The following is a 17593-nucleotide window of genomic DNA, read 5'->3' as shown; positions in this document are numbered from 1 at the left end:
AATTGTCAGCTGTTTCGCTCCCTTTGCCTGCAGGCGGATGTGGAAGGGGCCAGCTGCCCGGATGCATTATGGAGAATGCTGGATCTCAGCTGGTCCCCCTCGTGAGGTCATCCCTTGCCCCGTCGACATGGGCGGCATACGGTAAAGCGTGGAATGAATGGCTGGATGTGGTGGGGTTGCGCGAGCTAGGTTCGGCTGCGGATCCCTTGCTGACATATGTACTGGAATATTTGTCTCTCTTGTTGGCCCGTGGCGTCTCCAGCATATGCGCGCAGAGCCGCCTCGCCGTTTTGGCCTTTTTCTTTAAATTGCGCTCCTGGCCGGATTTCACTAAATCCTTTTTTGTTACACAGGCTTTGAAGGGGGGGAAGAAGTCTGCAGTGAGGAGGGAAGCCAGGCAGCCGGTTTCTTATCCGATCCTTATTAGATTGTTGGCAGTCCTCCCGAATACATGTTCCTCTTCATTCGAGGTTTCCTTGTTTACTGCAGCCTTTATTTTAGCCTTTTTTGGTGTGCTGCGTATTTCAGAATTAATAGCCGTTAGCTCTTCACGACCTGGGGGTTTGTTATTTGAGGATGTAGCGGTGTCAAGCTCGGGGGTCCGCTTTCGCATATGCAGGTCCAAGACGGATGTATTTGGCAGAGGTTGTTGGGTTTCCCTGCGGCCCGTACCCTCTTACTAGGTTCCAATTTTTGTCAGTTTTTAGATCAGCGCTAGCGGCCTGGGCTTGCCAGATGAGGAAGTTTGCCGTATTGGTCGCTGGCGATCGGATTGTTTTGCTGGGTATATACGCCCTGATTTGGTCCTGCATTAAAAACTGCGTTTCTTGTTTCAGGTTCACGCCCCACAATTTGGATCCTCGGGCACTCTTATGTTGTTTGGGCAGAGCGGAGAGCGGCCATACGACCAGGAGGTCTCTCGCTGGGTCTGCTGGGGGTCGATGTTCGCTGGAGGGGGCTCAGCGGCTTGAGATGGTTGGACGTCCTGCCCGAGGTGGTAGCTATCAGCGGAAATCGTTCTATTTCAACAGTGATGGTGATCCATGTTGGCTGGCAATGATTTGTGTTCTGTCCGCTTGGGGGAGCTGATCGCTCTCATACAATCTGATTTGGAAAGGTTCACGTCATTTTTCCAGAATTTAGTTTTAGTTTGGTCGGAGATAATACACAGGGCGGTATGGCAAGGGGCCAGAGATATGCATGCTATTGAGCGGGGTAGGCGCCTTTTGAATACCAGGGTCTCAAGGTTTGTTAGAGCTGGTGGTGGAGTTGTGATCAGACACAGGCAGCTCGAGGGAGACAACAGGTGCCTGCTACTGCCGGATGCACTTGACCGATATTGGTTTGGACATATTTTTGTCCGGGCTCCAGGATGGTATGGAGGAGGCTATGAGGAGGTTGACCGGGAGTCGTGGGGAGTAGGTGTGTGCAGTGGTGAATGCACACCCTCCTCGTGGCGGTGTTGGGTAAAGAGCTGACCTTCATGCCCCGCCCTAGGCGGGCTGGCATTCGGGTATAAATCAGGATACTTTGTTGCAATTGGTTAATGTTATAAAGAAAGAAAGAAAATAAATAAATAAATATAATTATAATAAAGCTGTGGCCGACCCTCGTGTCAACCCACGTTTGAAATAAAGCCAGCCTCGTTGTGTTATTATTATTATAGGGCTACATAATTTCCCATAGCCAAATAGGGTATTAGCGGTTCGCACACAGTCTAGGGTATGTTCACATGGCCTATTTTCAGCCGTTTTTCGGGCCGTAAACGCCCGAAAAACGGCTGAAAAATCGGAAGCAGAACGCCTCAAACACCTGACCGTTCATTTCAATGGGAAAAACGGCGTTCTGTTCCAACGGGCTGTTTTTTTACGCAAAAAAACGGCAGTGAAAAAGAAGTGCATGTCTTCATAGACTCATTAGAAAAACAGCTCCAAAAACGGCCGTAAAAAACGCTGCAACGTTTTTGAGTTTGCGTGTGAACATACCCTTAGGCTCAGTTCACATCTGCATTTAGAGTCTTCGTCACAGATCCCGTCACAATGACAGCCACCATGACTGGACCCGATGCTGCGCCCCTGCCCGGGGGCTTCTATGCCTATGTTGGGCGGACAGGGTCATTGCCCTTATACTTTTATTTCCGCACATCATGGAGGGGCAATGTTCTGCAATGATTTGGAGTTGACACAATTGAATATTTGCAGATTTCTTCCAATCTTTGTCTCAGTATAGAAGGTTCATTCACTATTCTGCTGTGTCAGCTCGTCAAGTGATTTTAGTTAAATTCACCGCACACATTGACCCAAATGTTCAGCGAACACGGATTCCTCACCGAGACACAAAATACATTTCATGGGCGTCGGGCGGGGGCAGAGGAGTCCACTTAAAGGGGTTCTCAACAATAAGCTGATTACAAAGTGTCCCCCTGACGGGACCCCCAGAGATCAGCGGTGATCTGTGGTTAAACCTGGCAGTAAGTCTCCCTGCAGCGCCACCACAGGAGAAATCAAGTTATCAGCCATTCCCAACTGCGGAGAGGCTGTAAATGTAATGTTCTTCGATGGGAGGAAACAGGAAAATCCCCTCCCCCCCCTTGATCACAACTTTTACTACTTTTTACATCATATGTGTGACCGATATCAGCCCCTCTTATATCGCTGCTGCGCTTTTATAAACTGCTTACATTAGGGTTAGAGATAATTAGATGTAGCAGAGCCGAAGTTGTCGTAGCTATGTCTGTGTCTCGGAAAGTTGGGTTATACCAAATATATCCACCGTTACGGCATCAACAGGGGTTGTCACCCAACTTTCTCTCACTCTCGAATAGTAATATCTGCCCAGTTATGCAGGGATCGGACCCCTGTCCCCGCAATGCTAGACAGGTTTGCCATTCAGAGGTCTGGGAAATCTGGATGACAACCTCTGGACGAGCTGTAATTGTGTTGTCACCCAGCTTTCCCAGAAACAGATATAACCAGAGGCTGAGCTGTACTTAGCCCGGGGCAAACATTGCATATGCTGCCCTAGCTGAATACCCTGGGCAAAGCAGAGTGGCATGTTGGTGCCCCCTGGCACCCAGCACCCAGTTACGCCTACGCCCCCGGATATGACATAAAAATGACTGAATTATGTATTTCATCCATGTACATATAGAACTCACCTCTTCTGCTTCAATTGGAAAAGAGTCACATAAACACCTAGATAGATAGATAGATAGATAGATAGATAGATAGATAGATAGATAGATAGATAGATAGATAGATAGATAGATAGATAGATAGATAGATAGATAGATAGATAGATAGATAGATAGATAGATAGATAGATAGATAGATATGAGATAGATAGATAGATAGATAGATAGATAGATAGATAGATAGATAGATAGATAGATAGATAGATAGATAGATAGATAGATAGATAGATAGATAGATAGATAGATAGATAGATAGATAGATAGATAGATAGATAGATAGATAGATAGATAGATAGATAGATAGATAGATAGATAGATAGATGATAGATAGATAGATAGATAGATAGATAGATAGATAGATAGATAGATAGATAGATAGATAGATAGATAGATAGATAGATAGATAGATAGATAGATAGATATGAGATAGATAGATAGATAGATATGAGATAGATAGATAGATAGATAGATAGATAGATAGATAGATAGATAGATAGATAGATAGATAGATAGATAGATAGATAGATAGATAGATAGATAGATAGATAGATAGATAGATACTATATATACATATATATATTATAGCGGGCAGATGAAAGTGTTCACTCCTATGTACAGAACTGACAGCTCTGCAGCTTCTATTGCCGATGACTTATTCATTAATGTCCCCGGAGGCCGCCGGCCACTTAGAGGATGAGGCTGCCAGGACGGGAGGATGTAACACAATGTGACGCTTCCATTATAAATGTCATCTCTACAGTGAGAAGGCGAATGACAGGTGCTGCCGTCTCATGTCATATGGCACCCGACCGCCACTCCAGACCATTTACAATTTAACAAAAATTAGGAACTTGTGAAGTCCCATTTCTCCAGTCACTACTGCTGGGGTCTTGCTCATAAGGTCCTGACGTTGGTGCTTTTCTCGGGACCAGGAGAGGTTAGTTACATGGGGGTCTGATCAATTCATTTTAGGGTTCCGGAAACAGCATAGCTCACTCTGCTATGCTGTTTCCATAAACTCTGCCAGCTTTGTACTGGGTCTCCGCCTGGAAGCGTGGACCCCTTCTCTTGAGATTGGTGCGGGTTCCAACTCTAAAACATCTATCTATTTATGCCATATCTGTGGAAATGCCAAACATGTCTAACATGGGAATGCCCCTTCAACTCGCCCACGTCCTAATAATAATGAGATGACTCTGGTCATAGTGTTCCAGTCTATACAGCAAAGCTGACAAGTGAGTAATGCAAAACAGGAAGTGCCAGTTTATTGTGTGTGATCTGGTGGTCAATGTGAAAACTGAATATTTCCAGATTTATTTTTTTGTATAAATGGCTATAAAAAAACACAAAAAAACACCAAAAAATTGAAAATATATTTAGAATAAAATTCAGATAAGTCATTTTCTGATGTGCATTCCCTCTGGCAAAACAAAACGTAAGACCAAATCCAGTCAAGGTATGTGCAAGGACATCTGCTGGCCATTGCAGGAACTGCAACTAGCAATATTTTATTTCTCCCAAAAATTCCTCAATCAATATTCTGTATCATCTTCTTTTATTTATTTTAAGAAACGGCTGAATATGATTTTTAAAAATTTACCAGAAGAGGACGATTCAGGTGTGCAGCAGCAGCAGTCAGGGCATGCTGGGAGTTGTAGTTTTAGCAACAGCCAGAGTGCCACATTAGTATAATCACTGTGTGAGAAGCCAATACAAAAGTCATTACTTCATGGTTTACCTACCTGTGGCCCTACAGGTCCAACGGGGCCCACATCTCCAGTTAGTCCTTGCTGTCCCTGAAAAAAAATAAAAATAATACAGATTTAAAAGTCATGGTAATAGCAGATGTAATATAACCAATGACAGCGGTGGTCGTGAAATGTAAGGACCACAATAAAATTCCTTTAATTCAGTATCCAATAATCCAGAAATTCTAATAAATAATTGTTATAAACCTTCATATAACGGTCCAATAATCCAGAACATTTGATAATTCAGCATCTGACCGTTATTGCTGTACTAAAGGAAAATGACAATAGCCCTTGAAGACCAAAAAGGGGCCACAATAAAGAGAGGTATAAGGGGTAGCTGGAGGAGAATGAGGGTGGCACATATTACATTAGTGGCTTCCTCTCATCTATCCTGGATCCCGCGGGGAAGTTTGATTTTGTGCAATGTCCCACTGTCCTGTGCGTCCCCTCCCCCATCCCACCTTGTCCCCACTTTTAGGACCTTTGGAATTTGGAAACCTGCTATTCTATAAACTAATAATGTCTTAGCGTGGGAACTCGTAAATGGATTGCTCTGTGGCATGCGGGACTATTTCTGGGCACTGCATGCAATATTTATCTGGGCAAAGTATGGCACTTTCTGGGCACTGTTTGGTATTTTGTACACTAAATGGCACTCTGGACACTATTTGACCCTATGTGGACAATGGCACTATATGGGCACAATATGTGTGTGCTTTATGTGGCTCTATGTACATTAAGCAGTATGGCACTCTCTAGGCACACACTATGTGGTTATTGTTTGGCTTCGACACCCTCTCTGAAAAGTGTGGTACTCTGGGCAAGGTAAAATGCACTGTGTATCTGGGCAATGTATGGCACTACCAGGTCATTGCACGGAACTCTCTGTGTGCACTGTTTATCTAGGCAAAAACTGGGAACAGCATGGCACTCTCTCTGTGTGCACTGTGTATCTGGGCAACGCATGCCATTAACTGGGCACTGCATGGCGCTCTCTCCATATGCACTGTTTATCTGGGCAATGTATGGCATTAGCTGGGCACTGCATTGTGCTCTCTCTGTGTGCACTGTTTATCTGGGCAATGTATGGTATTAACTGGGCACAGCATGGCACTCTCCCCGTGTGCACTGTTTATCTGGGCAATGTATGGCCCTATCTCTGTGTGCACTGTTTATCTGGGCAATGTATGGCATTATTTATCCAGGGACTATATGCTAATATTGCAGTATATACAGTACATTTATAAATATGCACATTACTAGGGTGGTCTATAAGGTACCGCAGCGCAGCGTGGCATTACTAGTACCACAGATATGACCACATTTTGTACACATAATTATCACTCACCGCTTCTCCAGGATTTCCTTGTTCTCCCTTTTCCCCTCTTTCTCCAGGAAATCCCTAGGAACACGGAAAATGTTCATAATTAAATGTTCTCAAGGGGCCAAAAAAAGAAATCCACAAAATATTTCTAAGAGACCGCTATACGGCAGATTTATCTCATGGGATCACAGGTTCTTGAGTTTTTAAATGTTAATTTTAGTTTAGAAAAAGGCATTAAATATGTCATTTTAATAAAGCGCCGGCTTCCATGTTTTCATATGATTTATACTAGAAATCCCCATTTATGGTTATTAATAAGAATAATATTCATATTGCCATCTAGTGGTAGAGAGTAGGAATTACAGTTGTATTCATAATTTGGTTGCCTGGAACCCAAAAGATTGATAAAGAGTCAGCCGCCAGGCTTGTGCCGCTTACCTTTGGCACCAGTTAATGTTATGTTTACATAGTGAAACCAACAACAATCTGCTAACAGCTGGCATGCAACATATACTGTAGCGCTAGAAAATAAACCTGCCATGTAAAGAGAATTTCCACCCAAAAGGTAAAATTGTCCACATAATAGAATAGTAAATCAGAAGTTACCAAAGTAGATAGATAGATAGACAGACAGACAGACAGACAGACAGACAGACAGACAGACAGACAGACAGACAGGCAGACAGACAGACAGACAGACAGACAGACAGACAGACAGACAGACAGATAGATAGATAGATAGATAGATAGATAGATAGATAGATAGATAGATAGATAGATAGATAGATAGATAGATAGATAGATAGATAGATAGATAGATATGAGATAGATAGATAGATAGATAGATAGATAGATAGATAGATAGATAGATAGATAGATAGATAGATAGATAGATAGATAGATAGATAGATATGAGATAGATAGATAGATAGATAGATAGATAGATAGATAGATAGATAGATAGATAGATAGATAGATAGATAGATAGATAGATATGAGATAGATAGATAGATATGAGATAGATAGATAGATAGATAGATAGATAGATAGATAGATAGATAGATAGATAGATAGATAGATAGATAGATAGATAGATAGATAGATAGATAGATAGATAGATATGAGATAGATAGATAGATAGATATGAGATAGATAGATAGATAGATAGATAGATAGATAGATAGATAGATAGATAGATAGATAGATAGATAGATAGATAGATAGATAGATAGATAGATAGATAGATAGATAGATATGAGATAGATAGATAGATAGATAGATAGATAGATAGATAGATAGATAGATAGATAGATAGATAGATAGATAGATAGATAGATAGATAGATAGATAGACCAGACTTCAGCTCCATGGAAGAGGAAGAGAAACTCTACATCCTGCTGGGTGAAGAGGAAACCACAGTGGGCACAGCGGCACAATATGTCACTGCATGCCATAAACTGAGAGAGACATGATATGCCATGGACTTGTATAACCCCGACCCTAGATGTGTCCCTATCCCCAAGCCCTCAGTCCCTATCCCTCATTCCCTTACTTCTTACTTGCTTTGGCAATGCTAATATGTATTTGGTCCTGCCAATAAAGCTTCTTTGAATTGAATTGAATAGATGATAGATAGATAGATAGATAGATAGATAGATAGATAGATAGATAGATAGATAGATAGATAGATAGATAGATAGATAGATAGATATGAGATAGATAGATAGATAGATAGATAGATAGATAGATAGATAGATAGATAGATAGATAGATAGATAGATAGATAGATAGATAGATAGATAGATGATAGATAGATAGATAGATAGATAGATAGATAGATAGATAGATAGATAGATAGATAGATAGATAGATAGATAGATAGATAGATATGAGATAGATATGAGATAGATAGATAGATAGATAGATAGATAGATAGATAGATAGATAGATAGATAGATAGATAGATAGATAGATAGATAGATAGATAGATAGATAGATAGATAGATAGATAGATAGATAGATAGATAGATATGAGATAGATATGAGATAGATAGATAGATAGATAGATAGATAGATAGATAGATAGATAGATAGATAGATAGATAGATAGATAGATAGATAGATAGATAGATAGATAGATAGATATGAGATAGATAGATAGATAGATAGATAGATAGATAGATAGATAGATAGATAGATAGATAGATAGATAGATAGATAGATAGATAGATAGATAGATATGAGATAGATAGATAGATAGATAGATAGATAGATAGATAGATAGATAGATAGATAGATAGATAGATAGATAGATAGATAGATAGATAGATAGATAGATAGATAGATAGATAGATGATAGATAGATAATGAGATTTATGGATTCATGATCCTGACTGCTCCGGCCGCTGTTTGGTTATTTATTCATTGTTGACCTAATGAGGCGGTTTGTTTGCAGGCGGCTGCATCGTTGTATGGGTGATACATTGGTTTCTGTGGCAACAGCTGCCCAGATAATAATTGCCGCAGGTAAATATAGTATCCTTGTATTTTCCATGGACAGATGTAGCAGAGCGGAGTTTGTCATTTGGCACAATGTACTCGTACATCACCAATTGTGATCGGGGACTTTACATTGGACTGCATATAACCCTACTGCGTTACCATTAATTATCTGTTTGATTATAGATCTGAGCTCTGCTACATCTGTGTAGTTAACAGTTAGTGTAAATAATACTTACGGGTACTCCGGGTTCACCGACCACAGTTTCTGTCTGGAAGGAACCAAATATTTTAGTTTCTAGTTATATTGAACAGAGATATGGAAAGTACAGGATCGGTAATATAGTAGAATACAGTCTGTTACAATATGCACATATTTCTAGCACCCCCTGCTGGTTCAGGGTCTGCACAGGCCATGTGATGAATTGAGGAAGATGTAGAGGATTTAAAGTGACAGCCCGCCGAATGTGAGGCAACAAATGTGATGTGTGACATCTAATGATGAGAAAAAGTGTACAATTTGTTTCGCTATTAGATTTGGCAAATTAAGTCACTGTTGGAAAATCAAATATGTCGGAATACGAAGAATAAATATGGATTTTGCTGCTTTTTCCATAGCGTCTTAAAGGGGGCTTTCTATTGACAGCCTCATATAAAAAGGCCATCAATGTATGATCGGTGAGGTTACAGGGATTGAATAAAGGGTTCACTGTGACTGTGCCTGGTACCGCAGCTCAGCTCATTCAAGTGGAAGGGACTGCGCGAGGCTGAGATAAAGAGAGTCCAACAATTAAAGGTCCCTACAAACCTCTTTAAAGTGAATCTCCATCTTTTATCAGCTCCAAAATTCTGTACGAATTAATTTCTTTCTATATCTTTATTGCAGTTGGTGCTTTGGTTTCTAACAAGAGCTCCAAATTCCTTGCATAGAAATAGTTAGAAGATAACATGCTGGCGGAAACCACTAGGGGGAGCTCAAGGGACTACTGCATACTGCTTATACATTAAACTAAATAATAAACTAGTATGTAGAACTAAGCTCCCCTAGTGGTGGCTGCAGTAAATAGTGAGCGGAAAAAACTCAGAAATTGAGCTGCGGTGCAGAGTTTTATTCCGCAGGATGTCAATTGTATTTGCGTAAACGCTGCTTATTTGTTGCGAGTTGTCATTGAAATCCCGCAGGAAATAGCAGATGTTGCATTCTTTGCAGCAGGATCGAAGCAATCCCGCTGCAAAAAATGCAACTCAGAAAAAAAAAATCTTATACTTACCCAGAAATCTGTGTTCCTCCCTCCAGCGTGGCCCCCCTGGGATGACATTTCATCCCATGTGGCCGCTGCAGCCAATCACAGGCCAATCACAGGCTGCAGCGGTCTCCTGGGATGAAACGACTGGTGCTGCAGTTCTCCACAGCGAACATTCTGGGCGAAAACGGCACCACAGAGCAGCGCACAGAGCGGATACGCTGCATGCTTTTTACGCAGGATATAGGAGCCGGTTAAATTGCAATACCTATCGTAGTATATTGTAGCAGTGATCAAACAAATAAAAATGTAATCATTTTTACTATTATAGTGAAAAAGATATTAAAAAGTAAAAAAAAAAAAAACTTTTGATCATTTTATTTTGACACTAAGGATGGTATAATTGGTATCGCCACATCCGTAAAAGTCGAAACTATTAAAATCTAACGTTATTTAACCCGCACGTGAACGTCATATAAACAAATAAAAAGAAAATGCAATAGTAAAAAAAATTCGAATAAAAAAGTGATCAAAAAGCCTGAACCGCACTGTGCAGGAATATACATTATAATGCGATTCTACTACATGAAATACAGATACATTGCAAATCCATTAATGGCTGTTACTTACCACTCCGGCCGTCCCCGGTGTACCAGCAGGACCAACTGAGCCCTGAGGGACAGAAGAGAATGGGTTAATAAAGATATAAGGAAATTATATTAAAAAAACACCTCTACATTATTCTCCCTTCTTTGTTCTGGCGCCGGTGCTTTCTGACACGTTATTTATTTTTTTTACTTTACTGTCCCTTTAAGGATTCATAATCCTGACTTGTAGGCTGGATCCCTAAACACTAGAGCAATAGGAATATGCAAGTAAAATGTTAAAAAAATGTAACAGTCAGGAAACCTTGTTGTTCCGGCATTTGTGTGACTTTGTGCCAGACTATTGGAATCATTTATTTTCTGGATTATTGGACGATCTAGATGTGGAATAGTGTAGAAAAGACAAACAATCTGGAATCACACAGGTCCCAAGGATTCGAGAATAGAATAGTGTAATGTACGTACAAACATAGGGACAAAAAGGATAAGAAGTTGACATGGGGAGGGGGCATTAGTGTCCATAGCGCTGTGGTGATAACATCTGTACGCTCCTCGGACATATATCCATACCTTACCACATATCCATACCTTATCCATAGCTTACCACATATCCATACCTTATTCATACCTTACCACATATCCATACCTTATCCATACCTTACCATATATCCATACCTTATCCATACCTTACCATATATCCATACCTTATCCATTCCTTACCACATATCCATACCTTATCCATACCTTACCATATATCCATACCTTATCCATACCTTACCATATATCCATACCTTATCCATTCCTTACCATATATCCATATCTTATCCATTCCTTACCATATATCCATACCTTATCCATTCCTTACCATATATCCATACCTTATCCATACCTTACCACATATCCATACCTTATCCATTCCTTACCATATATCCATACCTTATCCATTCCTTACCATATATCCATACCTTATCCATTCCTTACCATATATCCATACCTTATCCATTCCTTACTATATATCCATACCTTATCCATAGCTTACCACACCTTATCCATACCTTACCATATATCCATACCTTATCCATACCTTACCATATATCCATACCTTATCCATTCCTTACCATATATCCATATCTTATCCATTCCTTACCATATATCCATACCTTATCCATTCCTTACCATATATCCATACCTTATCCATACCTTACCACATATCCATACCTTATCCATTCCTTACCATATATCCATACCTTATCCATTCCTTACCATATATCCATATCTTATCCATTCCTTACCATATATCCATACCTTATCCATTCCTTACCATATATCCATACATTATCCATAGCTTACCACATATCCATACCTTATCCATACCTTACCACATATCCATACCTTATCCATTCCTTACCATATATCCATACCTTATCCATTCCTTACCATATATCCATACCTTATCCATTCCTTACCATATATCCATACCTTATCCATTCCTTACCATATATCCATACCTTATCCATAGCTTACCACACCTTATCCATAGCTTACCACATATCCATACCTTATCCATACCTTACCATATATCCATACCTTATCCATACCTTACCATATATCCACACCTTATCCATACCTTACCATATATCCATACCTTATCCATTCCTTACCATATATCCATACCTTATCCATTCCTTACCATATATCCATACCTTATCCATTCCTTACCATATATCCATACCTTATCCATTCCTTACCATATATCCATACCTTATCCATTCCTTACCATATATCCATACCTTATCCATAGCTTACCACATATCCATACCTTATCCATAGCTTACCATATATCCATACCTTATCCATTCCTTACCATATATCCATACCTTATCCATTCCTTACCATATATCCATACCTTATCTATACCTTACCATATATCCATACCTTATCCATTCCTTACCATATATCCATACCTTATCCATACCTTACCATATATCCATACCTTATCCATTCCTTACCATATATCCATACCTTATCCATTCCTTACCATATATCCATACCTTATCCATTCCTTACCATATATCCATACCTTATCCATTCCTTACCATATATCCATACCTTATCCATTCCTTACCATATATCCATACCTTATCCATTCCTTACCATATATCCATACCTTATCCATAGCTTACACATATCCATACCTTATCCATAGCTTACCATATATCCATACCTTATCCATTCCTTACCATATATCCATACCTTATCAATTCCTTACCATATATCCATACCTTATCCATTCCTTACCATATATCCATACCTTATCTATACCTTACCATATATCCATACATTATCCATTCCTTACCATATATCCATACCTTATCCATACCTTACCATATATCCATACCTTATCCATTCCTTACCATATATCCATACCTTATCCATTGCTTACCATATATCCATACCTTATCTATACCTTACCATATATCCATACCTTATCCATTCCTTACCATATATCCATACCTTATCCATTCCTTACCATATATCCATACCTTATCCATACCTTACCATATATCCATACCTTATCCATTCCTTACCATATATCCATACCTTATCCATTCCTTACCATATATCCATACCTTATCTATACCTTACCATATATCCATACCTTATCCATTCCTTACCATATATCCATACCTTATCCATTCCTTACCATATATCCATACCTTACCATATATCTATACCTTATCTATACCTTACCATATATCCATACCTTATCCATTCCTTACCATATATCCATACCTTATCCATTACTTACCACATATCCATACCTTATCTACACCTTACCATATATCCATACCTTATCCATTCCTTACCATTTATCTATACCTTATCTATACCTTACCATATATCCATACCTTATCTATTCCTTACCATATATCCATAACTTACCATATATCCATACCTTATACAGAGCTAACCACATATCCATACCTTATACAGAGCTTACCACATATCCATACCTTATCCATAACTTACCACATATCCATACCTTACCACATATCCATACTTATCCATAGCTTATCACATATCCATACCTTATCCATACCTTACCACATATCCATACCTTACCACATAACCATACTTTATCCATACCTTACCACATATCCATACTTTATCCATACCTTACCACATATCCATACCTTATCCATACCTTACCACATATCGATACCTTATCCATACCTTACCACATAACCATACTTTATCCATACCTTACCACATATCCATACCTTATCCATACCTTACCACATATCCATACTTTATCCATACCTTACCACATATCCATACCTTATCCATACCTTACCATATATCCATACCTTATCCATATCTTACCACATAACCATACTTTATCCATACCTTACCACATATCCATACCTTATCCATACCTTACCACATATCCATACTTTATCCATACCTTACCAGATATCCATACCTTATCCATACCTTACCACATACCCATACCTTATCCATACCTTACCACATATCCATACCTTATCCATACCTTACCACATATCCATACCTTATCCATACTCTACCATATATCCATTACTTACCACATATCCATACCTTATCCATGGCTTACCACATATCCATACCTTATCCATACCTTACCATATATCCATACCTTATACAGAGCTTAGCACATATCCATACCTTTTCCATACCTTACCAGATATCCATACCTTATCTCCTTTTTCTCCTTTAGGTCCTAATGGTCCAGCAATTCCGCTCTCTCCCTTTAAAAATAACAAATAAATGTGTCGCGTAAAAGTGTAAAGAATCTAACAAATTATCTATAACAATTGTGTCTATTTCCTAATTTATTTATAGGCTGCGGCTTCTTCGAGGATTCAGTCCATAGAAATTCGCTACTGAGACTTTCTCTCTAGACACACTTGGGATTTCCCTGTGATTCACAAAATCCCCCCATATATAATAATATGAAAATTGTAGGTTAGACTATACAACTAAGATGGCGCACAAGTCACATGGTGAGAGACGTCACATGACTATGGTATAAAACGCTGCATGACACACAGTAAGCTGGAGCTCCGTACATGGTGAATGAAGGTGATAATAATAATAATAATAGTAATAATAATAATAGTAATAATAATATAAATAATAATTATAAAATAAATGATAATGTAATAATCTAATTTTAATTAAAATACAACCAAAATAATAATAATATTAATAATAATAATGAAAATATTAAAAATTTTGTGAATAATAATAATTAAATGTTACTAAAAATATTACTAGTAATAATAATAATAATAATAATAATAATAACAACAATACAATTAATTATTATTATTTTTATTATTATTTTAGTATTATTATAGCAATTATTAGTTATATTATAGTTGCTATTATTATTTGCATTATTATTGAAGTATTATTTTTATTAAAATTGTTATATTATTATTATTATTACTTCCATTTATATTATTACTGTTATTATTATTATTATTTACTAAATTATTGTTATTATTATAGTATAAATAATAGTAAAATAGTAATAAAAATAACAGTAATAATATAAATGGAAGTAATAATAATAATAACAAAATAAATAATAATAAATTAGTAATAATAATAATGTAAATAATAATGGTGCACATGATAATGATATCACGTAACTGTAGAGAATTGTGGGACCCGCTAGGCTGGGGCTACATAGTGATAAATAATATTATTAATAATTACAAATACTACTAATAATAATGGGACTAAACTGAACAATATTTCTTTCCCGCGTACAATACCTGGTCACCCTTGTCTCCCTTCTTTCCATCTCCTCCGGATAATCCTGGGGGACCAGCTTCACCCTAAGAAATACATGTTATAAACAGTCATCATGTCCATAGACATACACGTATGTCCGCCATTACGACTTCCACTGGAATTGTCACCAAGACTGTTGAGCGGGAACTCTATGGGAGCGAGGGACGTCCCACTGTATAATTTGACACATTTGCCATCCAGGACTCTTGGAAAGCTGGGTGACATTCTTGTTAGAGCTGTAACAACGGCCATAAAACTTGTCACCCGACTTTCCCAGAATCTGATATCACTAAGGCCTTATTCACACGAGCCTATTTCACGTCCGTGTTACGCGCGTTAAAAAAACGGACGTCGCATGGACCTATGCAATTCAATGGGGCCATTCAGACATTCCGTGTTTTTCACGCAGTGTGTGTCCGCTGCGTGATACTCACTGCATGTCCGGCACTTGTGCGTTTTTTGCGCATCACGCACCCATTGAAGTCAATGGGTGCGTGAAAATCACGGACAGCACAAGGACGCACATCCGTGTGCTCACCATGATTGACGCAACAGTTGCTAAAGAAATGATGAGAAAAAGAAAACCACGTCCTTCGGTTTATTTTGCGCAACGTACATCGATGTCACGCTGAACTGCAACGCAGGAAAAACACTGCGTTTTTTACACGCGCAAAACGGACACGTTCGTGTGAATAAGGCCTTAGAAACAGTCGAGACAGATAAGGTGGCTCCAGGACTTATATTTATGGGGGATTTTTCTTATTTTAGGGGGAAACGCTCTTTATTTGTAAGTATTCCACAATTTACAATCGCTGTTCCCCGGTGGCGGCCATCTTTTAGGAAGCGACAATTACCAGACTGTATTATCCAGCCATTGCAGACCGGAGAGATCATTGACCTTCTACAGATGGATCATTTATCTCCAGTAAAGCAACCTCCGTGAGACGTCTTCTGCCCTTCTTAGTTATATCTGAAACTCGTAAAGATGGGTGCCAACCAACATGGCCGCCATTACCGCTGCCGCAGGGGTTGTCATCCAGCTTTCCAAGACTCCTGAATGTTCATGGAGTGATACTGCTCCTGTATTACATCATAACTGAGCAGATATGCCATGCAGGATTCTGGAAAGCTGGGTGACAAGTTGTAGAATTCCTTGAAAGTCTACGTGAGTTCTGTAGGAAGTTGTCATGGTTGCAAAATTGGTTGTCACCCAGCTTTTCCAGGATTAGATATAATTAAAGACACAGCTAAAAAGGATTCCTAGGCCACGTTCAGACATGGCGGAGTTTTTCCGCTGCAAATGTTGGTGCAGATTTGGGGCAATTACGCAACGAATCTGCACTAACCTTTGCATATTTGACAGGTAATTCAGACGTTGCAGATATCACAGCGGACTTACCACAGATTTCTGTTTTTGCATTGCAAATGCTGAGATCCGCAGTGAAATTCCGCTTCTTCTCCGCAACGTCATGAGCTGCTGCGGAGGGAAAATTCTGCACCGCACCCTGATTTCCGCAAAGTTATTTTCTGCAACGTCTGAACTAAGTTTCCTAAAAATGTATAGAAACAAATGAAAAAAACGGCTGCTGCAGAATTCCACTGCGGACTGTCCAGAGCGGAACTCAACAGCAATTCCGCCACGTGTGAATGTGCCCTTAGCAAATAGACTCAAGAAAGAAGCAGCTGCGGCATTTAGTGGGGCACCGAAACCCTTTCAGCGCCACCTGCTGGTTTATAAGATCCACTGATTTGCATTGCACCTAAGGCCTCCCACACACGAGCATGTACGGTCCGTGATGTACGGATTGTATGTCGGCAGTATTTCCCGGACTGAACACACTGCAGGGAGCCGGGCTCCTAGTATCATAGTCATCTATGACGCTGGGTGTCCCTGCAGGAATAGTGGTCCGCACTGAAAACATGATTACAGTACGGGACAGTTGTCCCGCAGCGAGGCAGGGACACCCAGCATCATAGATAAATATGATGCTAGGAGCCCCGGCTCCTTGCAGTGTGTTCGGTCCGGGAAATGCAGCCGCGTACGGACTGTGTATCACGGACTAAAAACGCTCCTGTGAACCCAGCCTTAATGTATGCAACACTTGTTTTTCCAGCACATCCCACAGATGATCGAT

The 17593-nt window shown here is 39.4% G+C and overlaps 1 protein-coding gene across 1 annotated transcript in view; it reads right to left on the bottom strand.

The window, feature by feature from the left end:
* The window catches only part of COL22A1 (collagen type XXII alpha 1 chain), a 229320-nt gene that overhangs the window by 74690 nt on the left and 137037 nt on the right, over positions 1 to 17593 (bottom strand). Inside the window, exons 27-32 of the mRNA XM_075827932.1 lie at positions 15440 to 15502; positions 14351 to 14404; positions 10642 to 10683; positions 9007 to 9039; positions 6293 to 6346; positions 4936 to 4989 (exon numbers count right to left, since the gene is read on the bottom strand). Of these exons, the coding sequence (XP_075684047.1) occupies positions 4936 to 4989; positions 6293 to 6346; positions 9007 to 9039; positions 10642 to 10683; positions 14351 to 14404; positions 15440 to 15502 (300 nt within the window). The remainder of the gene's footprint in view (positions 1 to 4935; positions 4990 to 6292; positions 6347 to 9006; positions 9040 to 10641; positions 10684 to 14350; positions 14405 to 15439; positions 15503 to 17593) is intronic.

The sequence above is a fragment of the Rhinoderma darwinii genome, chromosome 5, assembly GCF_050947455.1.
Source record: "Rhinoderma darwinii isolate aRhiDar2 chromosome 5, aRhiDar2.hap1, whole genome shotgun sequence".
Lineage (NCBI taxonomy): Eukaryota > Metazoa > Chordata > Amphibia > Anura > Rhinodermatidae > Rhinoderma > Rhinoderma darwinii.
The sequence above is the reverse complement of the archived record's forward strand: the minus strand, read 5'-3'. Positions and strand labels throughout refer to the sequence as shown.